Source organism: Lutra lutra, chromosome 8 (assembly GCF_902655055.1).
Source record: "Lutra lutra chromosome 8, mLutLut1.2, whole genome shotgun sequence".
Lineage (NCBI taxonomy): Eukaryota > Metazoa > Chordata > Mammalia > Carnivora > Mustelidae > Lutra > Lutra lutra.
Window position 1 is genome coordinate 98,710,982 of NC_062285.1, and position 13,812 is coordinate 98,724,793.

Here is a 13,812-nt window from a genome sequence, read left to right on the forward strand (position 1 = left end):
CACAGTTTCCAGTAATGAGAGGCCAGGAGGGGAAGAAGAGGGACATCATCCTACCTTCCACCATGACCACTGGGTCAAAGAAGAGGAAGTCTCAAGGGGAAAAAAAAGAAAACCTTATATATATATGTGGTTTCCTTTTTTCAATGTATTTTCACTATATAGTGAATATGTATATATATAGTGAAAATATATATTCACTATATAGCGAAAATACATATTCACTATATAGTGAAAATACATTGTGTTAAAATTTTGTGGATGCAGCTATTAGCTATTTAAATACTTATAATAGCAAAGAATAAAGATCTCAAATCAGTAATCTAAACTTCTACATTAAGAAACTGAAGAACAAATTAAACCCAAACAAGTATAAGGCAGGAAATAATAAAGAGTAGAAATCAATGAAATTGAGAACTGAAAAAATAATTGAGAAAAATCAACCAAAGCTGTTGAAGTATAGCCATTCAGTCCTAGTTTGAGTGGACAAGTCTCTAGATTCTTAGAAAAAAAAAAAGAATAAAATTGATAAATCTCTAGGAATACTGGCCAAGGGAAGAAGAGAATACATAATAACCATTATGAGGAATAAAAGGAAGATTCGTAAAGACCTACACGCATTAAAGACAAATAAGGAAATACTGATAAACTCAAACTAGAACCAGAAATAGACTGAGGCAAGTTTGTTAATAGTGATAAAAAGGTATAGGTGGAAGCTGAAGGCAGAAAAGAAAAGGAACTGATAGGTAGTCCCAAGAATGAAGTTGACTACTATGAACATGCACAAAATCTAGGTGGCTCAGAGAATTTTTCCAGAAGTTTACTTGAAGGTTGGTGTTGTGTGATGATGCTGTGGAAATATAAGGATATAAGACAATAATGGATGGTGGTAAAAGACGAGTTTAGATCCTCAATACAGAGTCCAGAGCTGGTGGTTTTGGAAGGTAGGGATTTGAGAGAGCTAGGAGTAGGGGGAATGGAGAGACCAAGATAGGGCTGATAGATGGACTCAGGATGGGGGTAAATATTCTTTTTTCAGCAGCTGTTCTTGACCAGCCTCATGGAGTTTCACCCTTTATACACAAGACTGGAATTTAGTCTAAATGATTTAAGGGAGGGTCACTTATACAAATAGGGTTGGGGAGTCGACCATGGATGGAGGTTCAAAGAATTAGACATTTGTACAAAAGAAAAAAAGAGATTTATTGAAAATGAAGGCATAAGAGAGCTGGTATTTGGAGGGTTGGTCATTTAGTTTATATCTACCACATTCTAGGCATTATTCTGGACACAGGATATAACGAATGGTAAGCAAGGCAGACAGATCTTTACTACCTTACGGCTGACAGCTTTAATACTGATAAATAAATATGTCATTATAATATTTAATGATACATGTAGGAAGTACTTAGAAAGTTGTATAGAGGAATGGTAAGATTTAAAATGACGCCTTACCAAGCAGGAGTGAGTGATCAATGGGAGAAAACACTTAAGCAAGTGATACTGGAAATGCTATAATCCTCAGTATATATGTTCTTACAAACTTCCCATAGGAGCATCCACAGCTATCAAAAAGCTCTCTAAAGTCATAAATCTTATGTCCCATAAGAGTTCTCAACCAAATTATTTCACCAGAACAAAACGATTTATCTGTTAAGAGTCTTTTCCACTGGGCACCTGGGTGGCTCAGTGGGTTAAAGCCTTTGCCTTCGGCTCAGGTCATGATCCCAGCGTCCTGGGATCGAGCCCCACATCGGGCTCTCTGCTCTTCAGGGAACCTGCTTCCTCCTCTCTCTCTCTCTGCCTGCCTCTCTGCCTACTTGTGATCTCTGTCAAATAAATAAATAAAATCTTTAAAAAAAAAAGAGTCTTTTCCATCACTCTACTGATTTATTTCTCAAGAAAATGGAAAAGTATAGCCATTCAGGCCTAGTTTAAGTGGACAAGTCTCTAGAATTTCCAGCTCCGTACAACTTCTGACATCTAGTTTAAGAAGCAAGCATACTGGCCTGACTCATGCTCTGGTTATCTCAAAATACAATTTATAAGTATAAATATAATACACATCACAAGTAAACAAAGTGGCTTTCTGTCCTCACTTTTTAACTGTTGAGATCATATATTTTTAGTAGAAATTGGTAAGTTCTGAGAATTTCAAAGTTTGGCTTAAATTCCTTCTTTTTTTTAAAGATTTTATTTATTTATTTGACAGAGAAAGATCACAAACAGGCAGAGAGGCAGGCAGAGAGAGAGGGAAGCAGGCTCCTTGCTGAGCAGAAAGCCCAATGTGGGGCTTGATCCTAGGATGCTGAGATCATGACCTGAGCCAAGGGCAGAGGCTTAACCCACTGAGCCATCCAGGCGTCCCCTTAAATTCCTTCTTTGACAAAAACATGTAAAGTTTCTTGAGACATTATATTTTTGGAGATATTTTTAATTAATATTGTCATCTGAGGGACAAATAGCTTGGAAATGATCCTTTCCTCCCTTCCATTGGACCACACATCTTTTGGAATATTCTTGTTTTCTATAACTTGGAAGAAAATCTCCCAATGGTTTGTTTTTTTTTTTTTTTCCATGTGGAGACACTTCTGAGTTAGTGTTGAGTGTACAGTGGCCAACCTGGTAAATTTCATTGAGCTGCTTGTGCCCCTTTGTGGCCGGTGCTTACAATTACAACTCAGTAATGTTCAACAGCCAGAAGCATCTGAATTGTTGTTTCAGATGCGTGGTTGCCTCTAAAAGCTGGAAAGAACCACAGAGAAAGAGGCCCCTAGAAGCCAGGGGCACATGGGATGCATGCAACTAGTGGATACCTTAGCAAGGACCCGATTCTGGTTGAAAGCAGAAGGATGTGTGGATGCCAGGTTGGCATCAAACACGGCCACTACACAATAATGTGTAATTGTTTCTGTGTTGCCTCTCACACTAAAATACAAGCCCCATGAAGCAGAGACATTTTGCCTGGCACTCCACAAAGGTTGCTGAATGAGCAAATAAAGGAACAAATGGATTTAGAGAGAGAGAGAGAGAGTGTGTGTGTGTGTGTGTGTGTGTTTTAAAATTCATTTATTTGAGAGAGCGCAAGGGAGGGAGGGGTCAGAGGGAGAGGGAGAGAATCTTAAGCAGATACCCTGCTGAGCATGGAGCCCAACAGTGGGCTCAATCGCACCACTCAGAGATCATAATCTGAGCCCAAATCAAGATTCCACGCTTAACCAAATGAGTCACCCAAGCACCCACAAATGGGTTTAGTTTGTAGCAAGCTCACAGATGATAACTATTTTCTTTCTATTGTTAATTAGTCTTAGTAGATGGAAAATGCTTTGATAGTTCTATTTAATGAAGTCCCACATGTCCAAGGGGATTTCTCAAACCTCAGTACTTTATAGGTTTAGCTTTATTTGTTTACTTGTTGTAATTAATAAAAGTTAGGCATTATATTCCAAGGTCTAGATAAAAAAAAAAGTGACAGACACAGTTCTAGCCCCCAAAGGAGAGCATATCAGATTACAGTGTTATCCTCCTCCAATCCGTTTTTCAAATTATAGGCAGAGTAATTTTCTTTAAAAGTTAAATCTGATTATGTCGACCCCTTAATTAAAACTCTTCATTTGCTGAAAAGCCCTTTCAGTATTGGTCCCTGTCTTCCTTGCCAGTCTCATTTAGAACTCTTTTCCTCTCTGCATTCTTATCACAGTTTGAGTTGCTCAACCTTCGATGCTCCTTCCTATGTCAAGGCTGTTGGACATACTGTTCTCTTTTCTTGCAAACCTCTCCTCCCTTCCGGCCTAGGTTACTCCTAACCAAAGGCAACAATCTCTGGGACAGCTTCCCTGGCATGCAAAACCAGTTGGGTCCCAATACAGCTTTGCAAAATACTCTGAATTGCTTTATCAAGATAAAAGCATTCATTGTGTAAATGACTGTTTGTCTTCCCCTGCTAAAATGTAAGCTCTCTTTTTTTTTTAAGATTTTATTTTTAAGCACTCTTTACACCAAACATGGGGCTTGAACCCACAACCCCAAGATTAAGACTTGCATTCTCTACCAACTGAGCCACCCAGGTGCTCCTAAAGTGTAAGCTCTTGATGACAGGGACATTGTATGTTGTTCAGTATCGTGCCTGGCACGTGGTGGGCACTTTCAAACATTAGTTGAATAAATGAATGAACTTCCAGGTTTGAAGTGGAAAGGGAGTCTGATGAAAAATAATATGTTTGCTTGACTGACACCAGATTTCTAGTTGTAAAATTTCAGAAACACCACTAGGTTTTTGGAAAGAATGTATTTCATAAAAGAAGGAGAGGCAGATCAAGAAATATAAACAATCATCAAACAAACCAGGTCTCTCAAGGTGGAATCAACAAGGAACATCAGAAGCTTCACGGAAGACAGAAAAACAGGGTAGCTAAGACGTAAGGACTTAAGATGTACTGTTCTTTCATTCATTCAATGCCTATTCCGTGCTTGGAACTTGGGACTTAGAAATTCAAAGGCGGGCAAGTCTTACACAGTTCTTGTCCTTAAACCTATTGCGTACTAAGAGACTGTATTCGGTCTAGTAACTTCCGTGAAGTGCTGCTAAGGAAGGTATGTATGCCAGCGTCATGAAATACTTTACTTGAGGGTAGGGGAAGAGAGGGAGGAACAAAGAGAAGATGGATGCGTGGTCAGGCAAGCCTTTCTGGTTCAAGCTGAGAACTGAAAGATGAGGAAACCTGACGGTCTGGGGAACTGAAGGAAGTTCAATAGTTATGATTTGGGATCTCACAGAAAATGTCAAGGGTCCGAAGTGCACCTTGGCAGATTTGCCTTACAGCGACCCCGAGCTGTGAGAGGTCATTAGCCTGGTGAACACTCCCTGGGCAAGAACGTAACGTTCTGCCCCCTTCCACATTCCACCAGAACTGGGTTTACCTCAAATTATCCATTTCTTAATCGCGCAGGTTTCCACCAACTGCAGAGTAGCAAAGACCCGCAGACAGCCAGGGTCTGCCGGAGACTGCGCGGAGGAACTCCACTCACTGCCAACTCCACCCCGGGAAGAGGCCCCAGAAGCCCCACCCACGTCCAGGCACGTTCTCCTAGGCCGAGTCCCAGGGGCCGCCCGCAACCGCGGCGATCACGTGACCCGAAGTGTGACGTAGGAGGAAGGAGACGCCATTAGAGGGAGGCGCAGAGGGAGCGCTCTTCGCCTTTCCTCGGGTGTTTGACGTGGTGGCGGGGGCCCTTCATTCTCGGACTTTCCTCTGCCCTCTCAGGCTTCGCCCCGAGGCGGGGGTAGAGACAGCGGCTGGGGTTGGCGGGTCGGTGCGGAGGGGCCTGCGCCGGCCGCGGTTGTGAAGGCGCTGCGGCGGTTGTGGGGTGCTCGGCGCAGCTCTAGGGCTCGGGCGGCTGGGAAACGGGATGGCTGCGGCCGGCAGCGGCGGCGGGGCGGCGGCGGGTAGAGCCTACTCATTCAAGGTGGTACTGCTGGGGGAAGGCTGCGTGGGAAAGACGTCGCTGGTGCTGCGCTACTGCGAGAACAAGTTCAACGACAAGCACATCACCACTCTGCAGGTGCGGGCCCCAGGGAGTGGAAGGTGGAGCCTTGGGGCCCCTACCCCTTCGGGACTGTGAGGACTTTGTTACCGTGGTCCTCTGGATCTCGGCTTACAAATCTCAGGCCTGTCACCTCCGTCTTCGAATTGCCTTTCTGAATTCGCCCTAGGGAAACGCGGGGTCGGGCATCCTGTAGACAGACATTAGGACAGGCTTTTGGGAAGCGAGTGGAAGGTCCCTCAAAAGTCCCCCGTGTGGCTGCGCATATCGTGGAGTCCCCCATATCGCTTGGCTAATTTTCGCTTTTGATTCACTTCCGCTTGGGTCCTAGGTGCCCTCACCCTACAGTCACCGGCTGTCAGCCCTTTTTCTTTCTTTCGGAATTAGGAACTTAGCTGCGGATTTGATTTTGCGAACTAGGTGATTTGTAACTTCAGCGCTTACTGATGACTAAGTGTTTACGCAAGTTCCATTTTGTCCTGTCTTCGAGTAACATGCTGATTGGCAAAACAGTCATTTGTGGAGGATTTTTGAAATGACCGCTTGCCGGTTATGGGTTACACAGTTTTATTGCTGCCTGCGTGAGTCTGACTTATGGGGCAGTTATTCTGTGAAGTCGGTCGATCCACATGCACATGGAAACGTCATGTGACTACTAGCCAACAGTTGGTCCCCAAACTAACAGTTTAGTTGCTGCTGCTGCTGCTACTAGTTTTCTTTGGTTGTAGTGTAGGGCAGGCTTTCTTCTGAAGTTATCTTATGGTTAGCTGGAAAAGTGTTAAAGTGTAGTCATTGATTGGGAGTGAAATCAGCCCTTTTAGGCAGGTGTAGTCTCCTCCGCTCCCAAAGAAATCAGTTTGCACGTGTTAGAAGAAAAATATCCAGCTAATCTGACTTCATCTATTTAGTTACAGGTAGTAAAGTCGAATGGACTTTTGAGCCTGATTGTGGAGGTTTCTATCCATCTCCATCTTTTTAACTAGCTGTGTGATCTTGGGCAAGCTAATTAACCTGTCTGTGCCTAGGTTTTCTTTATTTGTTGAAATGGCCATAATGAAAGTTTCTAGCTCATAGGTTTGTCAGGACAAGTATACATAAAATCACTTAGGACCTGGTCTTTTGGAAGCTCTCCATCTTTATTACTGGCCCAAATTGCACAATAGATCTTAGTGCCTATTTAATAGAATGCATAACCCCCTTTAATTGTTGTGACATTTGATATTTGATGCTATTATTAAACTACTGAGTCTAGAATTCACAAAGATGCTCTGATTCCATGTTCTATTTTTATTCCTGTTTTTACTTCTCTTATGTAAAGCATAATAACTGAAAAAATGAATATGAGGAAACTCCTTTTTTTCTTATATCCTTGAACAAGAACACTTACACAATTTTAGTAGTTGTTATTGTTGAGTGTTGCTAGTGAAATCAAGGAAATTTGTAGGGTAAATACCTATGATTATTTGGAACTTAGAAATTCATTTAGGTAAAGTATAGCTAACATTTAGTAAGTTCTTACTGTGCTGAACATTTTTTCTTCTGTCATTTAATTTTTATAACAGCCTATGAGGTCAGTAGTTTTATTGGCCCCATTTTGTAGGCAAGGAAACAGGCTTGGTTAAGTTGAGTAATTTGCTGGCAGTCATATTGCCACAAGTCTTGCATGGTGCCCAAGCTGAAATTTGAATGCAGATCTGACTTCAGATTTTGAGCAAGTAAACCACACTGCCTCTGGATATTGGCACCCCTTTAGTGGTTACTTTTGTGCTAGAGATCTAAGATAAAAGAGAAAATCATTGTAATTGTGCCTCCTTCTTTAAGATAATTTAGTCCTACAACCTGAAAATTACACCTTCATTATACATTTCAAAGACATCATTGAAGCTAAAAGCAGGCTAAAGATTTTTAAATATTAGAGAGAAACTACTGCAGCCTACACTGGAGAGGATGAAGTTATGGTAGATTTTTGTTATCAAAAACATAGCAGTCCTGATTTTAATATTTATATGACTGTCATCACAAACAGTGTCTGGTTTATATTACAGAATTGAGGATTTTGTTGCATACCTATATATGCAAGCATTGTATTTACTTTTTCTTATATATCAGTTTATCTCATTTTAATTTTTTTAGAGAACTGTGACCCATAAAACAACCTGGTATGCTTTTAATTTCCAAATGGAGAGGAGATGATGGATCAGATCAGAAGACATGAAGAGTCCCTCTTTTGTCAACAAAATTACCTCTTACCTATCTTTGTAACATACTTTATGATTTGCAAAGTATATTCTCTTGCAATCTTGTTTCAAAGATTTTTAATACTGAGAGGAACCTAAAGTAGTTTATGGTTCACTGTTTCAGTCTTTTGTTTAATTCAGTCAAGTGATTGTCCACTTTTGTCTCATCTCCTCTTAGAGGCAGATGAACTGGTCTAGAAAGTAGAAAACTCACAATGTCCTGAGATGGCCCACTTCATTTTGGACAGTTTTAATTTCCAGTAAGTTTTTCTGTGTATAAAGCCAAAATTTGTTCCCTTGTTTCCGGTCCCAGTTCTGTCCTCTGAATCTTGGTCACACAGGACATCCCTTCTGATAGTTGAAGATCCCTATCACACCCCTTGATTTTGTCTATTGGGAAACAGCTCTGGTTCCCCTAAAGGAATCTCCTCTGACATCATTTTAAATCATTTCACTATTTTGATACCTTTTCTCGACACTTATTTAATCATTGTCCTCTTTCCTTAGAATGGGGTTCTTTGAGCTGTGGAAATGATTCCAAGTGTAGTTTGAACTGAGCAAAGGACAGGCTATCACCTTCCCTATTGAGAATCCTTTTACAACACTGAAATAGAAGAGTTTCTATGGGCTTGTGGACAGCTGTTACATTGATTAATATTGGGCTTGCTGTCTTGTCTTAGTCTTGCTTATCCCTAACCCCCAAGAAAGGCATTCCATCCCTCAAATTCTTTTTTGTCTGATTTTATGGTTAAGTTTTTTTGTCCCTAATATATTTGACCCATTAAAAGTGGCTTTGATAGATTTACTCCAGTGGTTAAAGCCTGTTGATGTCCTTTTAAGTTTGATTTTGTAATTCAAGAAATGTGACCTTGATTGGGTTCTGGGCATGCAAAGAAGAAGAAGGTATGTTCCTTAATGTCCAGATGAGCTACTCATTTTAACTTTTCACCTGAAAATTTGCTAAGAATGTCTTCATTGTTCTCATCAGGCATTAATAAAGACTGAAAAAGGGAGACAGTGGGCCAAGTACAAAGCTCTGCAGCAGGTCTCATTATTGTCTCGTGATGCATGACCCGAGGTGTATTTTTCTTTAGATATGCAGAATCTTAGCATGGGGCTTTTTCAGACTATGCACGGGCCATAGTCTGTCTTCTTGAGTGAGAAACAATGGAGTGTTGTACATATTAATGATAATGAAATCAGAAAACAGCTTAAAATTGACTGCTATGGGTTACTAACTAGTGGACACAAAGCCTTTAATGAAAATGGTTATTCCAGCCTTATAAACCTAGCTTTTTTGCCCTAGCTACATCAGTCTTGCCCACAGGGGATATCATGAGATGTTTTGTCAGATGCTTGCAGAAGACAAGATAAACTGTGTTTCTGCGTTAGGAGGCCATACGATGTGGTAAAAAAGAGACGGGACTTTGAAGTTAGACTTGGTTTTGCATTTTGGCTCCTACTTCATAGCCATCATGATCTTGGCAGGTTATTTTAATGTTTGTAAGTTGGCTCTTGATCTATAAAATGAGAGGATTTTACTTACAGGATTTTGTTTTTTAAAGATTTTATTTATTTGACAGACAGAGATCACAAGTAGGCAGAGAGGCAGGTGGAGAGAGAGAGAGAGGAGGAAGCAGACTTCCTGCTAAGCAGAGAGCCTGACGTGGGGCTCGATCCCAGGACCCTGGGATCATGACCTGAGCTGAAGGCAGAGGCTTTAACCCACTGAGCCACCCAGGCGCCCTCAGGATTTTTTTTTTTTTTTTTAAGATTTTATTTTTAAGTAATCTGTACACCTGGCATAAGGCTCAAACCCAGGGATCAAGAATCACATGCTTATTGAATGAAACAGTGAGGTACCCCTACCCCTTTAACTTACTGGATTTTTATATTGGTTAAATAGAGAACCAGTATAGGTAAATCTCCTATCACAGTGCCTGGCACGTTTGTTTACCAAATGATTGCTGTTGAAGGAATAGATGGTGCTTAGTTTGCATTGGTTTCCTTCATGTTAACTCTGTCAAAAAGGTAATGGGATTAATTTCACATGAATTATTTTGAGAACCCGTGCTGTCTCTAAAGGATCACTACATTTTAGAATTGCTTATAATTTTATATATAATTATATATACATATATATGTAAATGTATTATTTGTATACAAGTATATATAAATGTATTACTACTGAACATATACATATATATGTGTTTATTATCCATTTTTGGGTTTTGACTGGGATTGACATTACAGGAAATTATGTGACATTGGCCATGCTTTGGTGTTTTAGTACTGCTCCCTTTTCTCAGAACTTCTCCTCAGTTACTAATAATTATGAAGTTATCTTGTAGGTGAGCTAAGAACTCAAGATGTTTTACCTATCGCAGGAAACTTGATCTTCTATAGAGTCCCCATGCTTTCTTACGTGATTACCTAAGCCATTAAATTCAGTGATTGTTTATTTCATACCTCTTAAACACCAAACATGATAGTTGGGGAATATAAAGATGAGTAAGGTACTTTAACCATCAGTTGAAATGTTTTTGCCATTTCGATTGTAACCACTTTTTTTTTTTTTTTTTTAAGATTTTATTTATTTGCCAGAGAGAGAGAGAGAGAGCGCACACACAATCAGGCAGAGAGGCAGGCAGAGGCAGTGAGAGAAGTAGGCTCCCCGCCGAGCAAGGAGCCCGATGCGGGACTCGATCCCAGGACCCCGGGATCACGACCTGAGCCAAAGGCAGCGGCTCAACCAACTGAGCCACCCAGGCGTCCCGATTGTAACCACTTTTTATCTGTGGCATGTCTCTTTATGTCTGTGCTCTTGAGTGATCATTTCATTTTTAGTTGTATGCCATTTTTCCCCCTTACAGAAAAGTGTTCTAAGATCATGCACTCTAATTTAAGTGCTATCACTTTCCACTAGTCTCTTATATAAAAAGTAACAATGTTTATAATCAGAACCTCAGTCATTTTTCCTTTTAGAATTCTGGCTGGAATTCCACCTATCGGCCTTCTGTAGTCTGGGGTAGGTAGCTGTCATTTGATTAGCAAAGCAGTGCTTTAAGATTGGCTGGGCAGATAGTATCCTGATAGTTTGGCAAATGAGGAAATTAAGATTTGTATTAAATTTCCAAGGTCCCACAAATAGTAATGGTTTACCATTTTTTCTTAAGCTAAGTCTACTGCCCCCCACCTCCACCCCAATGCACCTTAACCTCCTGAGCAGCACTTGGCATTCAGGGTCTAGCAGTTGCTTTTTTATACCTGTCATCTTAGTCTCTGGTCTAGAAATCTTGGTTTCCTTATTTGTAAGATTAGTATTTTGAATGTCTGGAATATCTTCCAAATAGTTCTGGAAGTCATATCAGTGTTGAACAGTCAATTCATTCACATCATCTTTATAAAATACCCCTTTCTTGGTATGTTTCTAGATACATGTGTGCTATGGGAGGGTGGGTAATTTTTTTTTTTTTTTTAAAGAAAAGAGGTTTTCTGAATTGTTTTAAATTTCTTATATATAAGTATTCCACGTCTGATTGTTATTGTCTCCTTTGGGTTTTCAGCTACTTCTCAGAAATAACTTTTTGGCTCTTATTTTCAAAGTATTGAACTCTAAACTGATTATAATCCTTGTACTTTATGGAAACTAAGGACAAGAAATGTTGAAATATTCAAGCACTCAATTTTCTTTCCTTTTTTATTGAGATGTATTTGACATACAACATTGTGTAAATTTAAGGTATATAATATGTAAATTTGTTACATTTGTATATTGTGACATGATTGCCACTATAGCAATCCAGTTTAGTTTAGACTAATTTATAAATCACCTAATTCCTTTTATGTGCTAATAAAGTAGTAATAGATACTTTAAATACTTAAGTCTGAAACAATGCTAGTGATTATAGCAAAAATAATATCAGTGTTCAGTTTTTATGTATACACCCAGACACTTATTAATGAAAGTCTGTTGAACTTAAAAGATACTAGATAAAAACAAAAGTCTTTGTCTACAACTCATTTACTTTGCTGCTTTAGGTATATTGCTTTGCCAGTGGTTAGCAAACACAGCAAGTGCTAATAGCAACAACAAATACAACAAAACTGATTAAATAAGTTATGAAAAGACTTTCATTTGGCAGATATATTTTTTCTTATTATTTCCTATATTCTTTTTTTTTAATAGAGATTTTTAAATAGTATCCACTATGCTTTTAGGTAAGATGTTGGGTAACTAAGCATCATGTGCAGGTAACAGATGTTGGCCTCAGCTAATGAGATTATTGATTTGTTAATACCTCTAAAGTTTGGAAGATGAAGTCATTGGAATTATAAGTACTGGGCTGTAACTCAGGGTTTAGGGGAATAAGGTGGGAGATCTGCCATTGCTTTGATCTTCATTACTTTGTGCCTACCCTGAGAATATATTTTTGGGAGTTGAGTTGGTTTCCAGGAACACCTAGTGTCCATGTGGACGAATGCCATGTTAAAAATGTGTTTTAGAATAAAAAGCTTTGTGCAGTGGAAAAAGCACTGTGGAGTCAGACAGTCTTCTACCCCCTGCAACACCTGAGTTGTCTGACCTTGAATGAGTCCCTATATATCTTTAAATCTCAGGTTTTCACAGTTGTAAAGCAGGACTAGTTAGCTACCTCACAGGGTTGTTAAAAAGATTAAATGAGAAAGACTAGCACAGTGTTTGGCACACAGGATGTACTATTTTTTTTCTTCCTGTATTTCTAGAACCTTTTAAATTGATACTGTAATGCTGCTTTCCCCTCCCCTTTCTAGACTGGGAATTCTTCACTGAGAGTTGTCAGGGATTTATAAATCCCTGGGGTAAGTGTGTGAAATTGTTTTTGGTATGTGCATATGAGCAGTTTTCTTGGGAGGAAATCAGTTCATGGCTCTCATTAGATTCTCAAAAGAAGTCAGTGCTCTCCTTTTCACTCTCACATAACAATTAAGAGCCCCTGTCCCCGGTAGAGTGTAACTACAGGTGATATCTTGGTAGTCTATCCAAATTAAGTATGCCTCATAGAGGTGGTTAAAAAAGATAAGATGAATGCCAGCCTTTTGGTCGTTCACTCCTATCTTGATTTTACATAAAATCTTTCAGCTTTATTCTTACATATAATTGTATTTGTTTTTAAGACGTATTTGTTTTTTGTTTTTTTTTTAGATTTTATTTATTTATTTGACAGATCACAAGCAGGCAAGGGGGCAGGGGGAAGCAGGCTCCCTGCTAAGCAGATAGCCTGATGTGGAGCTTGATCCCAGGACCCTGAGATCATGACCTGAGCTGAAGGCAAAGGCTTAACCCATTGAGCCACCCAGGAGCCCCAAAACATATTTGTTCTTTAAGAAAATACCTGTAACATATTAAAGACATAGAAAATATATATAAAATGGGACAGTTTATATTACACTAGGAATCTTTCCATATCACGGGACTTAAGTATTTCATTATGAAGGAGAAAAAAAAGATTTAGCAGGGATCCTTGGATAATATATCAAATATTTGAATTAAAATAATTTGGTTTATAAGGAAACTTTTAGTACATCTCTTACATAAATTGAGTTTTACCTGCATGGATTAACCCAGGCACATTGTAGATACCTATATCTACAGTAACAATATTTATGTGTCAGCACTGGCTCCTCCTGCTTTTTCCATGAGAAAAGTATTATTTCAGATCTCAGTGTGGAAGATAGCATAGCATAGTAGTTATGAGTCTTGTCTGGAGCCAGATTGCTTGGATTTCAGATCCCACTGTGTCACTTACTATGTGACCATAGGCAAGATACCCTTCCTGTGTCTAGATTTGCACATCTTTAATATTTGGACAGTTGTTTCTTAGTGTACTGTGACAATTGAATGAGTTAATATTGGAAAGCTTTTAGAATACTGCCCATTTCATTGTAAGCATGGTGAACATGTTAAATAAAAATATGTAATCTACTTGACAGAAGACTTACATTCATGAAAAGAAAACTTAGGATATAAGCAAGGCAGTATATGCTGTTTGTT

General features: G+C 39.4%; 1 protein-coding gene across 1 annotated transcript in view; it reads left to right on the top strand.

Annotated features, from left to right (window-relative positions):
* Nucleotides 1–5,139: 5,139 nt before the first annotated feature.
* The window catches only part of RAB21 (RAB21, member RAS oncogene family), a 34,220-nt gene continuing 25,547 nt past the window's right edge, over nucleotides 5,140–13,812 (top strand). Inside the window, exon 1 of the mRNA XM_047740516.1 lies at nucleotides 5,140–5,559. Coding sequence (XP_047596472.1) covers nucleotides 5,407–5,559 — 153 coding nt within the window. The 5' untranslated portion in view covers nucleotides 5,140–5,406. The remainder of the gene's footprint in view (nucleotides 5,560–13,812) is intronic.